This window comes from Rissa tridactyla, chromosome 5 (assembly GCF_028500815.1).
Source record: "Rissa tridactyla isolate bRisTri1 chromosome 5, bRisTri1.patW.cur.20221130, whole genome shotgun sequence".
Taxonomy (NCBI): domain Eukaryota; kingdom Metazoa; phylum Chordata; class Aves; order Charadriiformes; family Laridae; genus Rissa; species Rissa tridactyla.
Genome location: NC_071470.1, coordinates 17,494,627 through 17,522,161, shown reverse-complemented (window position 1 = coordinate 17,522,161; position 27,535 = coordinate 17,494,627). Strand labels below are relative to the sequence as shown.

The 27,535-nt window shown below is 38.0% G+C and overlaps 1 protein-coding gene across 4 annotated transcripts in view; it reads right to left on the bottom strand.

The window, feature by feature from the left end:
* The window catches only part of ARAP2 (ArfGAP with RhoGAP domain, ankyrin repeat and PH domain 2), a 137,285-nt gene that overhangs the window by 80,611 nt on the left and 29,139 nt on the right, over positions 1 to 27,535 (bottom strand). For all 4 annotated transcript variants that reach the window (XR_008466694.1, XM_054203474.1, XM_054203473.1 and 1 more), the window contains 2 exons: positions 26,096 to 26,216; positions 23,089 to 23,267 (listed from right to left, as the gene is read on the bottom strand). Coding sequence is in view for 3 of the 4 variants with exons in the window: in XM_054203474.1 (XP_054059449.1) it covers positions 23,089 to 23,267; positions 26,096 to 26,216 (300 nt within the window). In the remaining variant the exon portion in view is untranslated. The remainder of the gene's footprint in view (positions 1 to 23,088; positions 23,268 to 26,095; positions 26,217 to 27,535) is intronic.

Here is a 27,535-nt window from a genome sequence, read left to right as displayed (position 1 = left end):
ATTTATACTAGCTTAATGAATTTGAAGAAAGGTTGAAAAATGGGTTGACAATAAAAGCTTTTTAAAAAAAAAAGAAAAAAAAAAACAAACCACAAATTCTTTACAGATGTAATAACAGATCAATAGTACTCACTAAACAGCACAGTTAACTGCAGGCTAAAAATACTAATATGGGAAAGTAGTTAACTCTGAGATGAGTACTGGCTTTCTGGTAAGCTGTTGCTCCTTCCTGAAGGAGGAATGATTATAACGTGTGAGTCCTGCTCTCATTATCACCCCTGTCTGAAAAAGACAAAACCCATGAAAACCTGTCATCTGTATATAAACTGTGAAATTATAGAACTTCTTTTTTTAAAACGTATCTTTAACGTGTATCTATAAAGCGCGTATCAGCGTACTGAATTGCTTTCTCTGTTATGTATTAACTTTTCATAGGCAAAAGCTACCCTGAGACAGGCTTTACTAACCTTTGATTCTATTCTGGATCAAAATCAAGGAGCTTCAAAATTAGTCTCATACTTTTTCTAATATATCACCATTCTTTTACAGACACAGAAATAAACACTAAGGTTAAGGGAAACTTAAGAATACGTATGAATAAAATAATGCGGCTACCTCTAAACAAGTGTAATTTTCAGAGTTGCTGAACACACAACTTTTGGTAGGTTTTCTTAAAAATAAATACAGTCCCAGGCATCTTTCTTTACGGAATTCTTAAACAAATCTGTAATTAGAGGCTGAAGCTTGTGGCTCTCAGTTAATTAAGAGAACTTCTCTACAAAACTACTCTTCTTCTCCCTGGAAAGTATAATACTTTTTCTTTCTTTTTTTAGTTTTCCCTCCACTCAGTTTTGCACTAGTAACACTTGGGCTGGCATTCCTGTTGGTTTAGACAAACCAAAATTCATCTGAACACAGGAGTTCTAGAGCTGCTGCTTGCCTTCCTTAACTTCTACTGTTTTAGCAGTTATAATCATGTCTTTGGATGCGCTGCCTTTTATGAATCTAACATAGCTTCCACACTATATAAAGTTGATGAGAAAAAAAAAAAAAGACTCAGAAAACATCTTGGAAAAACCCAACTGCAATTATAAGTTTATCCTTATCCCTCACGTAAAAATTCTTGGAAATAAATCCCAAGTGTTATTTTAAAGATTAACTGACTCTATTCACATTAGAAATATCGGTCCATATTTTTATCTCAGTTTTTTGCTGGAGGACTAAGAGGATAACAGCAACAGCAGAGAAAAAAGAAAATTGCTGCCATGATTTCAAGAGAATATGTTCCTACACAGACATACACACACGCATATACATACATATGTAAATATATATTTGTAGCATATTTTGAAGTACAGAAAGTACAGAACTCTGAAGAACAGAAGTAGCACTGGTGTACGCCGGGAGCACGGTGCTTTTGGAAATTGCTACGTCAACTGAGTATTCTCACTGCACACCAGTTTCCATCCTGTGAATTAAGAGATCACGGTTCCTCTGCTTTTTTTGTCTTTGGCTGTCTAATCTTGAGATCATGCAATATTTAAGGGTGTGTGCACGCACACACACATGCATGTATATATATATAAAATAAGGCTCCAATAATTAACAGGTACCAGATAAACAACAAGAAGAATATACTACATATAAGCATATATATACATACACGTATGTATATGTATGTGTACATTTATATATGCACACATACTTTTTTTTTAACATCCAACCTTTTTACCATTCTACCACTAATTTACATATTTGGGACACTACTCTTGTCCTATTGCCCATACACAAAAGGTTCTTGACCTTTAATCGCAGTATCTCTAATCAGAGTTCCAAAATACAACCTTACATGTTTCCTTGAATTTACCTTTGCTATTTACAATAGCTCTTTAGGTTTACTTTGGGGAAGCTACCACAAAGTTTGTGACAATTAGACTAAGACTTATTTCTGAAAGATCTGAGAATTCCCTTAACAATTTAACATGATTTAGACTTTTCCTTCATTCTAGCCCCATGGCATTTGATTCCCTTCAAACAAGCAAATTATTCTAGAGAGATTAAAAGCCAGCAACTAGAATTCTTCAGATGAAGCAATCGTAGTTTCTCTCCTCTCCTCCTTAATTGGATGTATGCATTTCAGCCTTTCCAGCTATGAAGGAAGGCTAATTTCTGCAACAGAAAGGTGGGGAAAATTTGTTTCCGTGTTAATGAAAAATTAAGACATATTTATGTATTAGAGTTTGAGAAACAGTGACTAGTAATGCAGATATTGCTTTGATGAGACTAATTCTTCTCCACAAGTTTATATTGATTTCCTCTCCTTTTAAACTATACTTAGGCTTAGCCTCCCCAGTTACCTTTCATCAGGCTTTTCAAATCTTTAGAGACTTACATCCCTCATCACAGCCTAAAGTCTTTTAATATAGATTTTAGGCGATAGTTAACGTATCACGGACTGGAATAAAAACCACAATGAGCAGAAACTTATGTACTTTCTCTTACAGTTTTCCTAATGAGCTCTGAAAATGAAACCGCGGTGAAGCATATAGTATATAATTACGCACACACAAAAAAAATCATGTTAAAAGAACATGCAGTTTGCTGACTCAAGCCGTGATGAGCAAGGAGATGCTAGAATTCAAGTTGTCTGTGCATGTTAACTTCGTACCTTCATGCTCATCTGTTATGATATGTGAGGTAGTGACATCATCAGTTTTAGGTTCTTTACTTAGCTAAGCAAAATACCTGCATCCTGTAATAGAACCACTTGAAAATGTGCGTTCACAGCCCAAAAAGCCAACCACATCCAGGGCTGCATTGAAAGAAGCGTGGCCAGCAGGTTGAAGGAGCTGATTGTCGCCCTTTACTCCGCTCTCATGAGACCCCATCTGGAGTACTGCGTCCAGCTCTGGGGCCCTCAACGTAAGAAGGACATGGACCTGTTGGAGTGAGTCCAGAGAAGGGCCACAAAGATGATCAGAGGGCTGGAGCACCTCTCCTATGATGACAAGCTGGGAGAGTTGGGGTTGTTCAGCCTGGAGAAGAGAAAGCTCCGAGGAGACCTTATAGCAGCTTTGCAGTACCTGAAGGGGGCCTATAGGAGAGATGGGGAGGGACTCTTTATGAGGGAGTGTGATGATAGGATGAGGGGTAACGGTTTTAGACTGAAAAAGGGTAGATTTAGATTAGATATTCGGAAGAAATTCTTTACTGTGAGAGTGGTGAGACACTGGAACAGGTTGCCCAAAGAGGTTGTGGATGCCCCATCCCTGGAAGTGTTCAAGGCCAGGCTGGATGAGGCTTTGAGCAGCCTGGTCTAGTGGGAGGTGTCCCTGCCCATGGCAGGGGGGCTGGAACTGGATGATCTTTAAGATCCCTTCTACTTCAAACCATTCTATGATTCTGGTTCTATCATTATTGCAAAACATTTTGTAATGAGAACCTGAGATCCATAATTTTGGAGGTTAAAAAGAAGCACGAGAGCAAAAAGCGAGAAGGGCGACATCACTCCACATCATTGCATTATAAAGAAATCTAGTACATATACTTTGAGATGGCTCTATGATGAAAGCCAACACAGAAGAACGGGGGCAACTAAGAGATTTGTTTCAAAAATGCATTCCCGACCAACACTCTAAGGTAGTTACAACCTTAGATGTTACTTTTCATGTAAGTTACAAACCTCTCTCTTCACTTACTACAAAATTAATTCATAATCCTCACTTCAGCGACTATGTGTGTGTATTGATACTGCAAAATACAATTTTAAGTCACTTGATTATGCACCACCAGGCCCATGCCTTGCTTGTTGTATGGGATGGATCTAGGACACACAAAGATGAAAGCCCCCTTCCTGTATAGGCTGCAAAATACAAAAAAAGCAGGATCACATAATTTAAGTGACTGATTACTATCCTGGAGAGTTAGCTCTTATCTTTGCCTTTGCCAATTTCTACTCAGTATAAATCAAAAGCCTTAGCATACAGTCATTTCACTGTACATTTTTCATTTTCTAGTACCTGACTTTATGCTCTAGGGTTTGATTTGCAGAACTGCTGAGCAACTGGAACTTCAGCTGAAACCAATGAAAGCAGTATTTTGAGCAGGTATAGTCTGACTCAAAACTATTCCCTCCCAACCCCCCATAAATGACCGCGAAAACAGAGAATGCAAAATATATGGATATTTGAATCATCCATTCTGTTTCTCAGAACTGTGTGGTTATATGGAGGAGGCAATCATGTTCCTTTACCTAACAGGGACTGATGAAAAATAAATTAATCATTGTTCCTCAAATAGCCAACCACAGCAATTACTGATCGTTTCCTCACAGAACATTCCTTTACTGGTGAAGGATTCTTTCTGTAAGGCACTTTTCAACAGTATGCAATAAAAAAGGCACAGGTTAATCCATGAAAAGAAATTAAAATTATCAAATAGGTACTAAGTAAACAATGCACTGAATAAGGTAGTAATCCCGTGGAAGAAAATAGCACATTGTAGTATCTACTGCACGATATTAAATTGTATAGACTTAATTGGATGAAAATAAGGTTTTAGAAATAAGCCCCATTTTCCCATGTTTACAGTGGGTGCACAAATCTATAATTGTGGTAATGTTATTTCACACAGACCTTTTTTGAATTGTCACAGGTTTTTAGCTAAGTTCTCCCCAAAACTGGTTTATATAATCACAGGAGCATCTGTCTCCCTACCTAAGTCCAAGTAAGGTTTTACTCTATATAGATGCCTGGCTTCAATCAAATTCAACATAATAGCAGCCAGCCACAGAATACCTCAGGTGTTAGGCAGATTTAAGGAATGTTAGTCAGAGCAGAGGACATGGACTCTAAGTTTCCCCACTCCCCTCCTCTCCAGTCCCAGAAGGAAAGGCTCTAGTGTATGGTCACAGCGAATTAAGACAAGATGATACAATCTGGAAAGAGATGTTCAAAGACGACAGCTACAAACAAATATGTAGATACACACATACATAAATTAAAAGCTTCCATTTCTTAGTCCTCAAAAACGAAGCAAGAAGATAACAACAGAGAGGAAAAGTTGTAATTCCAAATATTCACGAGTTTCTCACTTGTGCAGAAACATGCTGAAAGGAGGGAAAAAAAATCCACGCTGCAACCATGCCTTGCCATTACAAATAATTTGTACACATGCCATTTAGTGATGGTCCAATAACATTTTCGTTATTTCTGAAACAATTTGTGTGAGCTGTTGCATCAATGCAGGGAACTGAATTCTACATAAAGTTGTACTTTTTAACATAAAGCAATTTAAAGCTATTACTGCAAAGCAGAGTTCATGACTTAAAGGTACCACAGTCATTTGCATTGCTGCTTTAGAAGAATACTGAAAGGTCTGAATTCTTCAACTATTCTACAAATCAGAGTTCAGCTGAGGTACAGAAAGCATGTTTCAGACCAAACTCCATTCTGCGTGCACGTGCTTTCTTTTTCTTGTCACTCAACATATTCTAGGAAAGCAACAATCTCACACCTGAGGCCCACGAGGCAGAACCAAGCATCCAAAACAAGCTGGTAGCACTGCATACAAAACCTGCCTTGACATCTTCCCAAATACCCTGGCAGATACCAAGTAAGAGAGACAAAACTGCTCACTTTGTTACCAACCCCACACCGCCACGTAAAAGACAAGGGCAGACACAGCTCCAATTTGAACAATTATGGTAACTCGCTTCCAGCAGGGCTCCTCTGCAGCATGGAGCTCATTTAGAAATCAGCATCTTATTAGCTAGAGAGACTGAAACAACTGCAGTCTGCCTGGGCTATGATCTGTAATTTTCCCGCTTCATGAAACATCATGAGATGGCATACAGATAGTGCAGCTAAATAAACATGTAAGTAAAATTCAAAGCCTGTCATGAGCAAGTACAGCCTATATTCAAGGCTTTCACTTTTATTCTTATTCCAATGGCTATTTAGAATATTGCCTCATATTAAGAGAGACAATAGCGTTCCTTAAGATACCCAACTCATAGCATGTGGAAATTCCTTCTATTTCAGAGTTCATTTGTTGCTACTTGCTTCACGCATTTTTCATCCTAAATGGATGCCAGTTTAACATATATGAGACCTATTATTACCTGCAAATTCCTCAGTCTTCCTCACTTTTATTGTTTGACCCCTTCCACCTGCCTATGATTCCCCCCCCCCCCCCCCCCATTTTGCTGAAACAGGTATCCCTATAGCAACCATCTCAAACTCACAAATACTTTTAAACACTTCCCCTGTAATGAGCACCGTGGGCACCTCTTGTTGATACAAGGACATTTTTAAACATAGCTATAACTACTGAAATTTTAAGTAGCCATCTGGACTCTTTTTTGGAATTGCTTCACAACTGGAAGCCTTCTTGGAAGATTTATCAAGACCGTTCTCTGGAGACCAGAAGTATCTGTGTAATTTAGAAGTACCACGTCCAGTTATGGTTTTCTGGATTCACATCTTTATAATTTTCTTGCTGAAGCTTTACATACACACCGAAGACCTTGTTATGTATTCATAGTCCAGACAAACTGCTACCAATGTGCTTGAACTCCTAGAGGAAGGGCAGATTGTGGATGTTTTCATGATATTTTAAAATCAAGAACAGTGGTCATGCAGTATTGATGAATGTCTTTATAGACCTTTTTGTACAGTTATCACTGTACAATAGAAAAAACTGGTACGATACCCCCACTGGCATAGATGCCCTAATGAACCAAGAAAATCTCCAAGTAACAGAGTTCCTGCTTTCCTTCACATTTACCTGTGAAGATAAACAAATATGACATTGACCAGTAAAAAGTATCATTGACCAAGCACAATGCTTTTACTTACTGACTGCAAACAGTAAGGTGCTAAGACAATTAGTCCTCACGGTCTGTATAGAAACTTATTTAATTTACTACCTCCCACTTTGGTAAAATAGAGTTTACTTCTGTGACATCATATTTCACAGGTAATCCAAAATTTCTCCTTCAATAACTATTAGCAAAAGTAACATTTCCTGATGGAGAAAGTTTTCCAAAGGTTTTTTTTACTCATTAATCTCCAAGTAACCTGCAAAATTCAAGGTGTTTACAAAGGATAATTAATGTCAAAAAAAAAAAAGAAAAAGAAAAAAGAAAATGTTTCAACACTTTTTTAAAGTGCCTAAGCAAATAGGATTAATTATGATGTACATTTTCACATCTTAAAAAAAAAAAAAGGCTTTAAAAAAAAAAAGGGGGGGTGGGAGCATCTATGGTTTTTCCAAATACCCTAAATTTTGAACATACCCCATTTTATCATAGGTGGATCACTATGGGATTTCCCTGCTGATGTTAATAAAACTAACATTTCAGATTTCTAATCCTATCAAACTGAATGGCCCTTCTGAGATGAGGCAAGTTGCAACAAAAGACACCAAAAAAAATTCTTATTTGGAGTTTTTTAATGAAATATGGAGAGCTCTGAATTGTGCTAACAGTACTTTTTCTAGCTAGGGAGATTTTAGATGCAGAGCCATGAAAAGCTGCACTTTAACAAGTGACATTATGATCTTCAATTTAAGAGAAAAAACAAATAATAAGCTAAGGAAAGTATACACCCACACAAAACTTTTTGGTCAGATGGTATAAATTCTCATCTGTTAAATAAATGTTCACCCTAGCAGAAAGGAGACACTAAACTCCATCAAATTTCAGATTTGCTTAAAATTTTAAATTCAGAATCTTTTGAAATATCAGAACCAAAATAGCAAAATAAATTTTCTTCTTGTGAAAGACATAAACACATATTTAGTAGAACTGTATTTTCAATGTGTGCATGCATGCACAATAATTTTGAACAATTTGCCTTAGACTCCAGGGAGGTACAGACATTTTCTAGAAGCCAGTATAAAGCCGCAGCTTCCCAGTATCACCTAGAATGAGAAACCTAAGGAGACCAAGCTATGATTTGTGAATTCTTCCCACTTCACAGTGAAGAGACAGCAGCACCAACGTTTTTGCCACACATTCTTCTGTGCCTGGACCAAGAGAGGGCTGATGCCATGACAACGGCAATGTTTTTTGGTAAGCTTTTGATAAGCAAGAATCTTTCCTAAATCAGTCAGTCATTTCAGCATTTCCTCTCTTGAGAAGACATCCTCCTCACATTTAGAGGAGGCATAGAGTGGCATTTTTTTTGTTCGGGTTTTTTTTTTTGCTCATTTAGTTTTGTTTTTAAAGAAAATATTTTCTTTGCTGGCCTTACATTCACACATACTAAATTGTCTTTATGAGACAAAAAAAAGATGGAAATAGCTGAAGAATACACAGAAAGTATTTTGATTTTTCATAAAGAAAAATCACTAATGGACACACATACAGCTACTGCTTAATAGCTACTGCTTTCACATTTGCCTACGCTTTTTGTCATGAGGTATGATTCCACATAAAGAAAACACTGTTAGTAAAAATGTAGATATATAAGAGAGCTTCACATATCAATGCAGTTTACAAATAAGCAATCTACTTCTCACTACTTAAATACTGAAATAGCTTGAGTATTAAATACTTGAAGTGTTTACTGAGCTCCTAGTAAACCCATCGTAAATAATTTTTATTATAAGTTCATATAAAAGCCATTGTCATTTGTTTTTAGTGATTTTAAAAAAAAAATTTGATTGTACAATGATTAAAGCTAAGAAGGGCAACCATGACAGCTACACAATTTAACTAAAGGCATTCACAACTCAAAGAAAAACCCCATACAGTCACAGAGAAGCTATTCAATTATTTTTATGATAAGTCAAAAATTAAACAAGGGCCCAGCTCTAAATCATCTGCACTATAGTCAGGTTTCAGGACTGATTCTAGAATTAATATAGCCTTACAAAACCAAAATGACTTTGTCTTAATTAACAAAACAGTCTAAATTTTTATGAATATCAGTCTTGCAAAACTCAAAAATTACGAACTAGAAGCACCTTATGTAAAAATCAAGTAAATTCAAGCTTGCAATAAAATTATTTTCTGCTAACGAGAAGCCAAGGCTAACATCCAACAGAAAAATACAAACGGTCAGTAAAAATATGGAGCTGCCACATTCCAAAGAAAAAACTATGACAAATTAAAAGTTAAAAAACTGGACACCAATCCTTCAAAAAACCCCACAACATACTTCTCTAGAATAATCGTCATATTCCGTGTTACTAACTAGAGATCTGATTGGTAGAAAGGGCACTAAAAAGTACATGATCTTTAACAAATTATCTCCGTTTACCTTTTCTACATTTATCTTCTGTTTGTTTCACTGAGCTTCCTGTTGTCACACAATGAACAATACAGGAAGGTCTTGTAGGTCCCAGAATAAACTACAGACACGCGGCTCCCTTGTAGCATAATGATTCCACCTGTCTCCTGCGTTCTTTTCACCTCTCAGGTCTTTCACTCCCATCCATCTCTTTACTCAAGGAAGAAATAAATCTTGCTCATCTGAATTTAATGAGACCCTGAAAAAGCAAAACTTGCCAACAGCAATGTTAACTCTGTTTCAGAGCACATTCTTGGGGTGAAGAAACAGGCCTCAATCCCTACTTAAACTGTTATTCTAACACCGTTAATAAACCGAGTAATGTAGCAATAGAAGCTTAACTTTCACATTTTGCAAGTTTACGAATTTATTTCCTCAGTGTTCTATTAGAACAACCTTCAAAACCATGCAATACTAAATAACAGTAACATGTGTATGTTTCAAAATATTTTTTTATGTTCAGATAAATCAAGATGTCTTACAAATGAGAGATTAGTAAAGTAAAGAGTAGCACCTACAGTGGCATTTTGTTCGTGGAAAGAGACAAAAAAAGTGAAGCACTGATTTACAGGCTGATCTAACAGCAACATCCTGACCCAGACACCAGCAAACTGAACCCGTTTCATGTCATGGTGAAGCACAGCTATGAAAAAGCTCATAACTGAAGCTATGCAGGCACATTTCATCACACAAAAGTCACATCAAAATTGAAAAGGCTTGATCAAGGTAACACTGTAAAAGAAAATCTCACAAACAGTAAAATAGAAACAGAATTAGAATAATAAAATCACTCCATTTTGGGATATTCATAAACCCATCAGCGCCATCTTGTACCAATTGCAGGTGAGGAGACTTGTAGCATTCTACAATGACGTTCAAGAACAGAAAATCTTCCAAAAAAATTCTTCTATTTTAGCAAGAATGGGCAGCTGCAATCTGCAAACACACTGAAGTTCAGAGAAGGTATATTTTCCCAGCACAACCACGCCATTTAAGAAACTAGGATGAACAGGAATTCAGGAATGAAACAAAATACTGGACTAAAAATGAAAAACTGGCCACTCTGACATTAATGGCAAAGCTCCAACTGGCATTCAGAGAGCTAGAGATTCACCTCAGGTATCTGTGTTTAAGGAAAGTTGTTGTTTGTAAGCCCTAAACTGCCCTGTATATACTAACAATGAATCTTTTAACTTTTCCATTTAGAAGGACATGCAGCTAGAACAAAATCTTCACAGACCTCTTAAGGTTAATTTTAAAATACATTTCCCTGCAGTGTGGGAGAATGAAATTTAGGTCTGCGGATGAAAGACCTGCACAATTAGAAGACCTGAACAACCAGCACCACAGAATCATGCAGAACTGTGATGAGATAACATCTTCTGGTTTTGTACCTACGGTGCACTCTATTAACCTTTATTTTTAATTCTCCCTGTAAAATTCCAGTACAGCTACATCTGCATATATTGAGATATGTTTCTGATATTACATACCTCATCAGTGAGAGAAAGATGAAGAAACAAAGCCTCCAAAACAGAGCTTTGTGTAGATGTAACCCTTTAATTTCTGCATTAGCATATATTGCTGAGAACACCAATAAAGACACACAGGTTTCACATCTAAACAGCTAGTTGTACACATTTACCATAACCAAGTGCAAGTACCTAAGATCATCCTGAAATCAGGCTTCTAAGTTTTACCAACTGCACATTGGCATTAAATAAAACAGCAGAGACAAAGCAAGTTATGTATCATCCTTTTTTAGTGGTAGAAGGAAAGTGAGACACCTGTAAATACCTAATGCACAGGAATGATTACAGAGCTCACAGAAAACACACAGAGAAACAGCTGATGTATTTATTCAGTGTGAAATAAGCCCTTACTAGGTAAGTCACATAGAAACGGCAGGTACCTCTGCTGTGTGGTTGGTTTGATTTAAACAAAATCAGACAAAAGATGCTAGAACCCCCCTCGCTCCTCTTTGTGAAAAATAGAAGTGCAAGGTGAAACAAACCAACCAACCTGGAAGTCAGAATCCATCTCCCACCCGGGCATCAGTGATGACCAGTTAGCACTGTCTCCTTCTCTTCTCTTATGGTTACTCATGACTAATGAATTTTCCCTTGATCAGTTTCTCAACTTTCGTTATGACCCCCATCTCCTGGCTCATCAGTTTTCTTGCAGCCCAGTAAATTGGCAGCTGCTCAGTTCCTTCAGGGGAGAGAAGCGAGAGTCAATTGTAATAATGGGCTGCAATTACTCCTGTGTTGCAGGAACTGAGCTGCTGACTGCTGTCATTTTATCTGTCTTTGAACTTCTTTATGACCCCATGGCAAGGAATTACAGCCCTCGGCTGGAAAAAACATCACACCTCTCATCATCACACAATGTCCTGCAGAGCCTCTCGAACAAGTGCCAGACAGGCTGACTGTGGAACAGGAAGCAGCATACGAACCCAGAGTAACTACACTGATGCAGCCACCCTGCTTCAAGAACCATTTTTAAATCTTGCTCACATACCTCTAACACAGCTCTGCATAGCAGACTTAAGACTGTAGACATGTATAAACATGGACAAATGCAGGATAGGGGATATAGACTCCTCTCTGCCTAGATGCGGAGTATAGAAACCTGTGCTACTTGAAAAGGCTGGATGGTACAAGACAGAGAAAATAATTTTGCCATAGTCAAAATGGAGTCATATCCAGTGGACAGCAGTACTTTTATTTTTTATTTAATTGACTAACTCACCTTAAACAAAGAAATGGACAGGAGCTGTAATACTCAATTAAATATTAGATATCAGAATGCCCAAAAGAATTGTCAAAGTCAATAATTAAAGTGTTTATCTTCATGAGTAAAATACACTTGTCTCTCATTGCAAATTAAAGTTGTTTGAAAAGCTCAAAACACACTAATATCACTAAGCATCATCTAAAATACAAACAAGAGCATTTCCACCTTTTATTTCCTGAATCATTGCTTTCCATCTTCTCTCTTATTAAACCTCAATATATTTTCCTTCTCAACCACTGTCCAGGCCTGTTCACATGGTCCTCCAGCTGCCCAATGCCAATTGTTTTGGCAGCCTTCCACCTTAACTGAAGATAACAAAGTTTGATTTTTGCTACAATTCAGTGCATGTAACATTTTTCAAACGTTTCTTTAAAAGTGTTAGATATCCATCAACCATTCTGATGGATCTCTGGGGGGGTTCTGACCCACATACTGAGACAGAATCAAATTTTGAGTGAAGTTTTCTGGAAGTATCAGGAAGATATTGATTTTTAATGAATGAATTTTAAAACATGCCATCTCTAAGAAGGTATTATTTTGCATGCAAAATATTTAAGAGGAGAATTTCATTTAATAACAATGGCATTGAAGTGTTTCATGAGGCAATAATTCAGTTTGAGTTGATTAAGTTCAAATTTGTTGGCCTAGCAATTTATTAACCAGGGACAGAAATTATTGCTGTGAAAGCACACTGGGGTATTCCCCACATTCTTACTATGCTGTAAATCATAAATTTCCTTCCTTATGCTGTAAGAATGGTGCATTTATTTAGAATAAAGCTTGTAGATATAAGATAGTGGAGTAAAGAACATAATGCTTTATTATTATCTGAACAATGCCATACTGCTCCAAACAACACAAAGAAACCAGCACAAATGAAAAGCAATTTATCTAAGGTCCACAAGATTAAAATGTCACTTAAGCAACAATGATATTAAAGTTCTCAGTATCTTAAGAATCATCTTTATAATGCATATTTTAAACCATCCACTTTGCATAACTGATGACAACTCAAACGGCCTAATAATTTAGTAGTCCAGTATCCACTCCAGTCTGCTGTCTCTCAACTGCCGTTTACAGTTCCAGGGCACACTGTGCAGAAAACAACAGTTCTGGAGCAAGTGTCCACTGTTTGATTAAGTGTTTGTAATGAAAAAAGGTGGGTGGTGAAAGAGTATGAAGGAAAAAAAAAAAAAAGGCGGGGGGATGACTACAAATTCTGGGCTTATTAAACGAATCCCAGTGGTCCTTACCCTGACAAACTCCAACAGAGATTGAAGTGAGACCACCCGATCTTGAAAAGCCATCATGAACTAACAACAGAAATCCCTGAACGTCAAAACAGTTTTCTTTATGAACATTGTGCTTTTCTTGCTTGTTCAGCTACTGCAAGTTAAATGCATTATGATCAATCACCTGCTTTTAAGTGCTTGGGGTTCTAGACATTATAGTGTCAGTTACAAGGCACATTAATGAATTGCAGGCATACTCTTTGGTCTCCTGCTAGTGCATGCTAATCCATTTTAGTTAGTATTGCAACCAAGAAGTACATTTTAATCATCATAATGTGACTGCCAGTGCTCATCTGATCATACTCCTCATAGATTAGACAAATCCTAAAGGCTTCAAGAATACTGCTTTTCCACTTCAGACTGGACAAAAGAATAGTCTCACCTCTCTGTAAAGTTCAGCTTTCACAGAAGGATATCCATACAACTTAGCTCTTTATCATACAGGCCATGTACTAAAAAAAAATAAATCCTTTTGTGACATTACTTGTCCGAGCTCTGCCACACCAATTAAAGATTAAATTCATAAACTGCATATAGTTAATTGAGTTGTAACATTTCAAAATTGGCAAGTCGATAACAGAAGATACATGCTAAATAATTAAAAATTTGCAATGACATATCATAGCATTTTTAACTAATTAGGAAATGGAATTCACATAACACATGTTTGCACCTATCTTTAAGTTTGTGGAATGAACACTTCAGTGAGGATGTGTTGTCTACACTGCCTCAGAAATGCTGAGCTCTTCCCTGTTGTAACAGCTTTGTAACTTTACATAATTATTAATATTTCAGCTTTCCTTATTAGTTTAATACCTGAAGTAAAGGACCCAGGCTGAGGAAAAAAAAAAAAAAGTAATCAGTGTTGCCACTGGTATGTTTAAAGTTACTTCAGTCACCAGCATGGCAAATGCATAGAAGTAACAGATGGACAGAAAAAAAAAAAAAAAAAAAATGTGTTTTCCCCAAATTTAAAGGAGAAAAAGCAAACCAAAGCTACTGAGTAGCTTTTCAGCATGCCTACTTATGAAAACTGACTGATATGTTTACAATTAAACAGGAATCAGCTAGGTGCAAAACAATGTTCTAGCTGCATTTAATTCCACGGTATATTGAGCTATTGAAAGAAGAAAGATCTAACTATTCTTGAAAAAATACTTCCACTTTTTTCAAACCTTCTTGTTGTGCATATAAAAAAAGAAAACACTCCATTATTTAAGGGTGTATATACACATACATGCACACACACTGATTGTACAATCTTGCAGGCTCAGTGAATGCAGAAATTACCCGTTCATTGATTTAAAATAAATGAATAAATGCAGACCCGGTCTACCATTAGAAATGAAAGTACACATAAGGATGCTCTGCTTTTTATATTTAAGGCTTTTGATCCAATAGATTATTTTACCGTGGGATTTGAAGCCAAGCTAGTAGTTCTTAAATGCAAGTAACGTATAGTGATGGATACTGCTCCCAGATAATTCCAGTACTCTTAGAGGGAAACGATTTCCCCAATACTGCATTAATAGGGAAATAACCTTATGACAAGTAGATTGAAAACCTTCTTCAATTCTTTACACGTGCTGTGTAAAAGTCTGTAAAAATCTTTTTTCTTCATAAAATTCAAACAAATCCTACTTTTCTTCACTGTTAATTTTTACATGATCAAGGTTGCTGGCTGTGTACATAGTAGTCATCCAGAAAGCTTGAGTGAGCATTCTGAGAAGCTGATAACTTTGTCATTTCTTTCTTTCTTCCCTGCCCTCCACCCCAAATCAAATTAATCATGAAGCTTTTCTTTGCTGCGGAAGTGTTAGGCTTTCTCCCATGTTTCATGATTGCTTTAGGTCTACTTACATCTCAATGAGATCTTAATAGCATAAAAACAAATGAACAAGAAAAATAAAGTCCTCACAGAGGCAATGTTTAACTGCACATAGAAGAGCTTAGCATTAACTTTTTAACTTTTCTTTGATAGAATTCCTGTTTATGCCCTTCTCCATGTTCTTTAATATGCTCAACAAGCTAGAACAAACCTTTTTACAGAATTTTGAGTTATTTCCTGTTTAGTTGTTTCTGATGTCATGCACAGCAATTGATCTTTGCTATGGTTTTTAGTATGGAAGATGATTGGAATTAATTTCTTGCCAAGGAACTGCTGGAAAATTAGGAATACGACCTTAATCTATCATCCCAGTTACAGCTTGATGCAAACAACTGTATTTAAAAGAGGCTGGGTCACTTGCTTTCACTTTAAGTCACCAATATATTTTAAAACAAAAACTTTTTCTGTCACTTCCACCTATTTAAAGCATTCCAGGTGACAATCATTCATATGTTTATAAACATGTTTGATCATAGTCCACACCAGCAATCAAGTAGAGAATTCTTTGTCTAGAGAGCTTCCCAGTTATTACTACAAATAACAGCTTATCACCACAAAATCTCCAAAAAGACACATGTTCCTGGGGCAGGGGCAATGAGGACAGGGGACGGGGAACACAATGACACAGATGACACTGTCTCAGGTTTTCTCGTTGTCAATACTTACACCTTCCACTGCCCCATCGCAGTACGTATCAGGCACTTATCTCTCTTCTCACTTACTGTCTATCAACTATCTGAAAGGTCTTCCCATTCCTCCTCCCACTTTATTTCATGGCCTTTAATCCCCTACCTCTTTCCCTAGCTTCATTTCCAAAACTGTCAGTTGCTTTGCTAGAGTTCCTCGTTAGATCTCAAAATCTTTTTAGTAACTATTTTGCTTTCTGCTCAACTTACATTCACCTCCTCTCCCCAACTCTTCTTTCATATTGCTGTTGCCATCATGTTGGACTCATTCCATATTCACAAATATTATCATGATGATACAACGAAATATCTAAATACGTTTAAAAGGCTTTCTCATGCTGCTTTAGCATGACAAATGATCATTACTACTCATCTTCAGGACTTCATTTAACTACTCTTCTCTGTTCACCTTCCATTGTTAGACACTTCCTACTGTACTTAATAGATCCTTTACTTATTCTTTTTTAAGGGTTTCTCTTTCTTATCCATCATGTTCATGATTATTAATCAGGATTACATTTTCTCTAGGGAAAAACAGACCATTTCCTAATGAGCAATCCCCTAGCACAGGATCATTATAAATTCCCATCACTATACACCAGAAAGTCACAGACTTCTAAGTCTGCCCCTGAATACCAACCATATCGTATCTTGCACTGTATTTCACAGAATCATAGAATGCTTTGGGGTTGAAGGGACCATTAAAGATCATATAGTCCAACCCCCCTAACAAGGACAGGGACATCTTTCACTAGATCAGGTTGCTCAAAGCACTCCCCTTTAAGTCTGTGTTTCTAAGACAGGTAAGCACCCATCTCTCTTCTTACACACACAGATACATGCATCCATCCATTCCACTTCCCTCCACCGACATTACCATCACTTCCTCTCTTTCACAATGCCAGTCTCAAGCACCATCTTTGATTTGTCCTTCAACCTGTCCCCTTATTGGTTTTCAATATTACCGTAGAATGATTTGAGGTGGAAGGGACCTTAAAAGATTATCTAGTTCCAGCCCCCCTGCCATGGGCAGGGCATATCCCACTAGACCAGGCTGCTCAAAGCCCCATCCAACTTGGCCTTGAACACTTCCAGGGATGGGGCATCCACAACTTCCCTAGGCAATCTGTTCCAGAGTCTCACCACACTTACAGTAAAGAATTTCTTCCTAATATCTAATCTAAATCTACCCTTTTTCAGTCTAAAACCGTTACCCCTCATCCTATCATCACACTCCCTCATAAAGAGTCCCTCCCCATCTTTCCTGTAGGCCACCTCTAGGTACTGGAAGGCTGCTATAAGGTCTCCCCAGAGCCTTCCCTTCTCCAGGCTGAACAATTCCAGCCCTCCCAGCCTGTCTTCACAGGAGACATCTTCTTGGCCCTTCTCTGGACTCACCCCACCAGGTCCATGTCCTTCTTCTGTTGGGGGCCCCAGAGCTGGACGCAGTACTCCAGGTGGGGTCCCATAAGAGTGGAGTAAAGGGGAAGAATCACCTCCCTCAACCTGCTGGCCACGCTTCTTTCAATGCAGCCCTGGATGCAGTTGGCTTTCTGGGCTGTGAGCGCACATTGCCTGTTCATGTCCAGCTTATCATCAACCAACATCTCCAAGTCTTTCTCCACAGGGCTGTTCTCAATCCATTCTCCACCCAGTTTGTATTTATGCTTGGGATTGCCCTGACCCAGGTGCAGGACCTTGCACATAGCCTGGTTGAACTTCATGAGGTTTGCATGGGCCCACCTCTCAAGCCTGTCCAGGTCCCTCTGCATACCATCCCTTCTCTCCAGTGGGCCGATCACACCACACAGCTTGGTGTTATCAGCAAACTTGCTGAGGGTGCACTCAACCCCACTGTCCTTGTCACCAACAAAAATGTTAATCACTACTGGTCCCAGAACCGACCCCTGAGGAATGCCACTCATCACTGGTCGTCACTTGGATATCAAGCCGTTGACCGCAACTCTTTGAGTGTGGCCATCCAGGCAATTCCTTATCCACTGAGTGGTCCATCCATCAAATCCATGCCTCTTCAATTTAGAGACAATGATATCATGCAGGACAGTATCAAATGCTTTGCACAAGTCCAGGTAGGTGATGATTATCATACCTTTTGCCATCTTCTACTTGTTTAATGTAACTTCCTGTAATACATCTTTTGATGTTGTCCAGTTTTGCTTTAAATGCACCATTAACAGTGAAGAGGAAATGAAAATTACTAGGCGCTCTCTTACTGGTTCTCTCAACATGAATAAACATTTCCATCTGCCACAGTACAAATCTTTTCAATCTTCAACAAAACAAAAAACCCTCTGAAATCAATAAGAGCACTGAGCCAAAATGAAACAAGAGGTTTTTGATAAGAAATGGATACCATTGCTTGCCCATAACAGAGAGAATACTCATCACTATTCACATTTTAACTTGGAGTCATGCATGGAGAAAAGAAGTCACAAATAATTATGGCACACAGCCATACATACCATTTCCCAGTCTTCGTATTTGGCGAAGTTCCCTCAAATATCCCAGGTAAATATATCTATTTCAGAAACACCCAAAGCAGTAACAGAGGATCCTGAATTCTCTTTATCAAAGCCAAACTCTAGTGTAAACACTGTGACACCTAGGCCCTCCCTGACTTTAGATACCAGTGAATCTTAAATACATCCTAACAAAGAGAGCATATTCTAGCAGATCACACAAGCATCTGTCAGAGTCCTTCTGATGGTCACAGAGGGGAGGTTATCACTGGCACCACCACAGCAGACTGACATTTCAAGCCAATGTTTGAGCTGTCATGAAGGATCAGATGACATGTTTTTATTTAAGCACGAATGATTTTGAAATAGAAATGGGAATTTCAGCAAGTTGCAGGTTGAACAAATTGATTCTGTACAATCTATTTTTCACTTTTGCTCCAGAGAGGAAGTTTAAGGAATTCGCACTACATGGAAAGTCAAAGAAATTGATGGTTTCATACTAGCACTATATCACTGCCAGAAGCTCAAGCTAAACCAATCACTTTTTAACTAGAAATGGGCCCGAGACATGATGTTCTGATCTCAATCTGAACTTCACAAAGTTCATGGTGGTTATGTTAGGATTTGGCATTTGGCTTAGGATCTTCTCCACTTTTAACAATGAAGAAAAATCTTTTAAAGTAACAGTGGAATCTCCTCTATCAAGTTTAACAGAAATCAATGAATCGGCTTGATCCGATCTCATTTCAACATTGTAAGAAGTCTAAATAGGTGTCTTTTAGCACTGCAGTTATAATAAACCCCTCTAAGTATCTCTGGGAGTCATTGTAGTATGGAAGTGAATTCCAATATGAACAGGATTTGAGGACATCCCTGGACATATTTGCCTAGTAATTACTGGCTAAACTGCAAACTTGAGATAGGGAAAGATTTTTAGAACAACAGAGCCCTCTAATGGATTAATGCTATATTACTGGGTTTTTCTTCAGCGCTGCAGTAAAAATAATTTGGTTTTCAACTAGAAAATAAAACACAAGAGGTACCGAGAGAAGAATTACAGACTATGAAAGCTTAAAGACAAAAGCTATTTCTTCTGGTTGCCAAATAGCCAGAAATTGCATACAGAAAGAGACATTGTTCAAATGGAGGATGTAAAAAGAAACCTCTTAGGACCATTTGATATTTTTGGTTTTAAGTAAATAAGCTTTGGGAAGAAGCCGGTTTTGCACTATTGTTTGTAATATTCATACATGCAGAAGAAGCTGACAGCCTAGCAGCATGTCTAACCTTCATTCTGTTTCGGGGCTGGATTTTGGTTTGCCTTCTGCTGCACTGCAGTCAGTGATCTTTGCAGAGCATCCATGTAGTAGAAGGGAATAAACATCTAGTAGAGAGAAAGTATAAGGGTGTGCTTTTATGATCAGCTAAAGCAAATCTGAAATCAAGGATGTTGAACGGGCAGAGATGATATAGCAGCACAAGCAACAGAACTGACACACACTTGCACACACAATATAATAATTTTTAAAAATCTGTAAAGAAGGAAATTGATGGGGAAGGGGGAGCAAGCAGTCTAAAATTATTTTAGGTAGTCATAATCTGCACCCTGAAAACATATAACAGAGCAATCAAGAACCCTTCAACAGTGAATGGCTCTGGAACAGTTCTGTATCAACATACAGTCAGAAAAACTGACTCAGCACACTGGGCAGGGCTGTGAGTGCCCCATATCAACAGAGAAAGATCAAAGGACTACTTGAGAAAAGAAAGATGCTCCCAATGGTTATATGCAGGTAGAGTAAGAAAGAAGGAAGAAAGCAAAAATTGGATGCCTGATATGGAGACTCTCAAGAAGGACATAACTAGTTTTCAATGACCTATTGCTCTGGAAGAGAAATTCCTCCACAAGTCTGTATACTTCATTGAAATACCACATTTTTCCCTTAATCAAGAAGCTCAGAACATCCATAAGGGAGAACATAAAAGTATTGAGGGGCATAAGATGAATATAGTATTGATGCTGAAGGTAAAAGTGGCTGATTACAATGAACATCCAAAACGAGAGGACTCTCATTCATGGGAAAGCATTCCAGGGATTCTCACTGACGGAATACCTGGAAATCCCATGATAGGACAGTAACATTGAGCATTGCAGCACAGTGTGGGTCATCCCACAGGCAGAGACTGTAAAGTAAGTTGGTTAACTTCATTCTTTCTACTGGAATGATGTAAGAGAACATCAGTGAAGTACAGGATTTCATGGTGGGACGGTGGCATTTGCATTTTGGTTTTATTCCTCCTTTAAGACATCTAGCTGTAAACTTTACTTAAATACACAAACTAACTGGCAGGTCAGCTATTCATTACAATAATTAAGACGGAGGATTTCAGTATAGCTAGAAAGTACTGTGCTCAACTATGTCGACCAGTTCCTCTCCGTGGTGCTCATTCAGCAAAACACATGCTGCAGGCTTAAATTCAAATAACATGTAGCCAACACAGTTTTGGTAAAATCACGGAATCACGGAATCTTCAGAGTTGGAAGGGACCTCTAGAGATCATCTAGTCCGACTCCCCTGCTAGAGCAGGATTGCCTAAACCACATCCCTCAGGGCTGCATCCAGGCGGGTCTTGAAAATCCCCAGAGAACGGGACTCCACAACCTCCCTGGGCAGCCTGTTCCAGTGCTCTGTCACCCTCACCGTAAAGAAGTTTTTCCTCATATTTGATCGGAACTTCCTATGTTCTAGCTTGTGCCCATTGCCCCTTGTCCTGTCGCTGGGAACCACTGAAAAGAGCCTGGCTCCGTCCCGCTTAAACCCACCCTTTAGATACTTGTAAACATTAATCAGGTCCCCCCTCAACCTTCTCTTCTCCAGGCTAAAGAGTCCCAGCTCTTTCAGCCTTTCCTCATAAGGGAGGTGCTCCAGTCCCATAATCATCTTGGTTGCCCTTCGCTGGACTCGCTCCAGTAGTTCCCTGTCCCTCTTGAACTGGGGAGCCCAGAACTGGACACAGTACTCCAGTTGTGGCCTCACCAGTGCAGAGTAGAGGGGGAGAATGACCTCCCTCGACCTACTGGCCACAGTCTTTCCTATGCAGCCCAGGATGCCATTGGCCTTCTTGGCGACAAGGGCACACTGCTGGCTCATGGATAATTTGCTCTCTACCAGGACCCCCAGGTCCTTCTCCTCAGAGCTGCTTCCCAGCATGTCCGCCCCTAACATATACTGGTGCTTGGCATTCTTCCTTCCCAGGTGCAGGACCCTACACTTGCTTTTGTTGAACCTCATTAGGTCCTTCTCTGCCCAGCTCTCCAGCCTGTCCAGGTCACGCTGGATGGCAGCACGGCCCTCTGGAGTGTCGGCCACCCCTCCCAGCTTGGTATCATCAGCAAACTTGCTGAGGATACACTCTGTCCCCTCATCTAGGTCATTAATGAATATATTGAACAAAATATAACAAAATATTACATCTAAATCATTCGTGAAGTTTTGTTAGAGCTACAGAACAGTATAAATCCATAAATTGCATCATGTTTTTGATTAGTTGGTTGTTGACTGACCTCAAAGGAGGTACCTGACAAATAAAACTTCCTTGGAGCACAGTAAGGAGAAAAAAAAAAAAAAAAGAATTGTTCAGTCTCAAATCTGGGAAAGAATAGTAAGATCTAATATTGAACATTATGTGGTCCCTTCAAGCCCATCTGAAAAATTTCAAACTTAAGAGGATAACAAGAGAGGAAGTGAGATCAACTCCAAAATTACAAGTCTTACTGAGAGACCATTCATGTTTGAAACAGGAGTTTGCCTGTACAGAAATTTGAGAGAAAATGAGAACAAGGCAAGCATGTTAACACCACCTCCCCCCAAATGCCCTCCAGGTTCCAGCTACTTGTGGGTCATCAATTTCGTTACACAGAAATAATTTCTTCCATTTAATGTCCTGCAATAGATTTTTCTTCCACTAGTTCACACAGTCATTCATTGAACCCAATTATCCTCTATCTACAGCATCCTAAAGAGTTCCACAGCTAATTACTTTATATCATATATATTCATGCCCAAAACAAAACGCCTGAGATCTTGGGAGCTGAAATGATAGGCCTACTTCATGATTTTTAATATTGGATTTGTTTAAAGTATTACACTGCACAACAGAAACTGGCCAATCTAGGTTCTTAAACAACTGGCCAATCTAGGTTTTTAAACACAAAGAACATCGGTTTTGAACATTTAGCTGAAGTATCACTTAAATACCACAATCTACTTCTGTATAGCACACTTTCCAGAGCACTGCATTATAGGACAATGAAACCAGTGCACAAAATAAGCTTTCTGATCTAGTAGAGTGCTTACGGCACACATTTTAAGAGTGAATTAATCCCAGCCCTGCCACTAACCTGTTGTGACACTCAGGGCTTTTCACTTCACCTCACTATATATTCGTTTTTTCCATTGTACAATAGACATAATGATACTTTGCCTGCTTTTTGAAGCCTTCTGAGAATTGCAGCAATAAAGTACTACATAAAAAGAGATATGCATTTATATTGAAATGCACCTACTCACAAAGAGCCCTCAATTTCCAACTCACTAGTTAAATCGTCTTTATAAGCATTCATTCACAAAAAGCATATGAAAAATTTACCTGTTCATTTTTGCAGATCCACACAGTACTCCCCTGAAGTAGAATAAAGATTTTGGCTTTGTATCCTTTCAGCTCCAGGTATCCGCTTTTCTCAGGGGCGACAGAAGTTCGAGACTGAGAGTTATCAGACTGCAATTTCAAGGCACTGATTATCGTATTAACCCAGTCATTCCTTTCTTCTAAACAAGAAAAAAAAATAGGCAAAGACATATGCTTAAGCAGCAGCTCCACTCTTCTCTACACATCAGTTTTCCTGTCCTTCCTACTATGCTATGCTAGTTGATGGTACAGCTATACCACATCAGAGAGAACATCCACCTTGAAGAGGAGGTGTAAATAAAAATAACACAAGATTCTGTATCATTGGAGATGTTAGCAAAGACAGCCATTCAATTAACTCCCAACAATCAACACGTAAATTGATAGTTATACAAACTGATCATCAAGATTCTTAAAATCACGACTACTAGTTCCAAGATGCTTAGCTCCAGACAGCTTAAAGACTGAGGTGGTAGACAGGTGGCACATTCACCTCATGGAAACCAGATCAATGGGAAAGAACTACAGAAGTCATGTAAGCAAAAGCCAGGGAGCCCAAATATCATCTGTCACTAAAGAGGTAAGCCATCACCAGTGCTACTCTGTGTTTGGCCATGCTTTCAAGCAAAAACATTTGGCAATTTACAATCTATTCCATTAAGGTGTAGTGGTTAAGCTTGATATTGTCAAGGGTACTGAGTAATCAAGAAAATGCATGTTTGAATATCTTTGCACGCATTATTAATTTAACATCTTACAAATAGATGAACACAAGTAGGTGAAGTAATGAAGTTCCACTCAGTCTGATTCACTATGTTCGGATATTTCACCAGATTAAGATCAATATTCTTCAATGATGAATATTCTGAATGAATTAGACTTTACCCATGCAATTGGAATATCATGTATGTTACTACTCTTTGCTCTGAAAGATTCAGGTAATAAATTATACTGGGGGGGGAGGTGGGAGGGAAGGAAAATTCTATCCATGCTATATATAAAGTTGACACAATCAGTGCCGAACACTGCAAAGAGCACCATTAAAACAGTAACATGCTAACTACATAAATGTCATGTGTGCAATAAGAAGGAACAAATACACTAATTTAAGCATTCAGAAAATAGTTTGAAGAGGAAGATAGCAGCCCAACAGACTAGGACAGGGAAGGCGATCCAAGTGCTTCTCTTAGAAGTTTTGTTTTAATAGATGCTCTTTTAAAGTACTTTGAAAAGATCACTGGAATATCTCAGTATAGTTGAGGGCACCAAATTACTCTAAAAGTATTTTTTAAAATGGGATTTAATTCCAATTAAACTGCATCTGAGCAGATTATGCTCTAATTCATTGCTGTCACCTAACTATTAATTTTTGCGCCCAAATGCCCGTAAACTTTCCAAAACATTATATAGAGTTTTTCTCTCTAGATATTTAAATGGATTGAAAAATAGTGTATTTTTGATATACCAAAAAATAATAAATCAGAGCACTGAAAGCAAACAAAATGAGCACTATGATCCACTGACTGCGGACCAACGTTGGTACCAAGGACATAGGTCAATGAAGTCAATGATAGCATTCTTTATTTTGATACTCCATCAGAAAAAAAAAGTTAATAAATACGGCACACATGATGAAATATATATAAAAGTCTCAATTTCAAAAATCTTTGAAAAGAAGTTAAGTACCCTTTGAATCGTCACAGAACAATTCCCAACCACAAATCCACAGGAATACCATCAAGTAACAGTTTGTGCACACAACAGAAAGCAGAGTTATTTACATAATTTACTATGAATACATCATCCAACTCTGGATACAGTAAGGACCAAACTACCTGTTCAACACACATTTCTAACCTTAAGTGAACAGCTTTACAGACAGGCTACTATGTCCAATGATGGTTATATACTCAATGAAAACGCAATTTCGTGTATAACAAGTAGTTGCTCTGAATGTATTATAAGTCAGTATAAGTTGTTAACATTTTTATAGTATTCAAAGGCAATGGTCCATAAAGCAAATTACAGCCCTACAAAATGTACTGCACTAACATGGTTACGTTCCAATTTATAAAAAAAGTAAAAAAAATAAATTTAGAAGAGAAAGGCAAAAATAGTAAAAATAGACATACTTATAAACTCAGATAAGAGCATAAAAATGCCTGAAATGATTTGAGCCAAACCTGATAAGAAGGATTTGTTCACTGATGCTGCACTCTTGTTACAGCCTGCAGCAAATGTTTACAACCAAGCTATAACCCATAAAAATGGGATTTGATAATGGAAATGCTGAGAGACCCTTAGCTATAATGGATCTGGCATGTGCTGCTGTAAATACATATTGCATATCTTTTTTTTCCTAGGTATTCCATTTTATTTGATTGTTTCCATAAATAAGTCATACATGCACTGATAATGATTCCGCATATGAGAGCTGTAGGTTGATAAAACATTAAATTAGAAGGCATGCTAACTTTCTCACGACAATTTACATTTGTATTCTTTATCAATAGATGGCTGAAAATACAGTATAAAGGCAGTAAATAAAGACACATAGAAAACCCCAGATTTCCTTTGATCACAGCATCACATTCAGGCCATCAACTTCATTGTTGCTCTTTGTCAATTTTATATCAAGTGGTGACTCGGAGCAGATGGCTGAGAGCACACAGGCTGCAAGAGCTGCTAGTGAGACCGGAGGAACGACCAGAAAAATTCATCCTCGGGAAGGATGGGGGAGGAGGCAGAAAAGTGGGAAAATAGTGTTCTCATTTTGATATTTTTACAAGCCATTCCTCAACAATTTCAGTTGTTCTTACAAAGCTTACAGTTCACTTTATGAGCCCAAAACGGCTGGATTTCAGAAATATTTCTGCTAATATAACAAGTTATATTTCACAGACATAATTTATCAGCAGTGGTTACATGGCATTTTGGTAATCATTAGAGATACACATGTTCTACTTACCTTCTTTATCCACACGGAAGACAAAAGTCCTATGGGATGTGACAACTTCAAATTTATTCTCCCCGTGAACTGTTACTGTTGCTATAGCAGAGAGCAGTATTATTCCCTTTGAGAACACTTCCTATAATAAAAATGCAATAGAAATAGTTAACTGTCATGGAATGTTAAGTGTCTCTCAGGTAATACGACTTCCCATGATGTTTAGGAAGTTCACATATAGAGTCTGTGCTCCTAAAAGTTCACCACACTGTTAATAAAACTGCATCAATAGGTAAACCACTTCACTACCTACACACCACCAACTTCACTGTTCTGGGTCTGTGCACACCTATTGCCTTCTAAAATAGAGTAAAATCCCACGGTGAGACAGAATGTATATATTTGAGATACCACTTCATAAATTGTCTCATGATACTAATAGTGCAAAATGTCATGCTCTTAAATTTACAATTTTATGCCAAACTAAATTACATTGACTATCTCACAGAACCATAATTAAAAAAAAAATAAATATTATTATAGTTGTAGAATAGAATCAGAGAAGGGAAAAAACTGTGCCTTCTCCAGGCAGAAAATTCCAAAGAATTTTTCTGTTCCTTACCCACTCCTTCAGTGGCTAGCCAATATGAAAAGTAAATTCACCGATTTTATCCCTAATTTTTAACTCAATGGGGGTTGTCACTCTCTGGAAAAATTCATTGACCTGTCATTACTAACAATAATCCTCTATCTTAGATGAGGTTTGTGCTTTTCTGCCATATGAGGCAGGAGACAGATGATCCCTAAAAAACATTATTTGGCGCCAGAGCAAATTTTACCAAAATCTGCTGATTTCTAACTAGGAATCAGGATAACTGAACACAATAGCACGATAGGAAAAAGGAATTACTACAAGTACTTTCTCCACGTGGCTCAGCTTTTAACCTAATTAACCTAAGTATTCTATATATCTGGGGAGGGAGCTCAAGCAGACATGTAACACTTCAGAAATACTGCAAGATTCCTGGCTTCCACAGTTAACGCTGCTGCTCCTGCCCCCACTATGCTTTGATCAATTGGTTTTCTGACTAAGACAATTCAGATATACTGCTAAGATTTATGATCCAGATGCAGGAATATGCCAAGAGTCAGTTCCCCATAAGGAATTTGTACTGCAATAACTTTCCTCCCAAAGTATAAATTATTATAATAGACTATACAAGGACTTAAGGAACCACTGTGAATGCTAAGCATGAAGGATACACAGGATCATTTTTTTTGTTTACTGAGTGTAATATACTACTGATTTTCACCAAAGTCACACTCTTACGTCGTTTCACTTCTACGTACTAATATGAGTCAGTGAATGCAGTTTAGCAAATAAATAAATAGGAATATTGAAATACAGCTGAAGTGAGCATGTTACTACCATTACACACAAGAACTACTCTGTCACTCAGA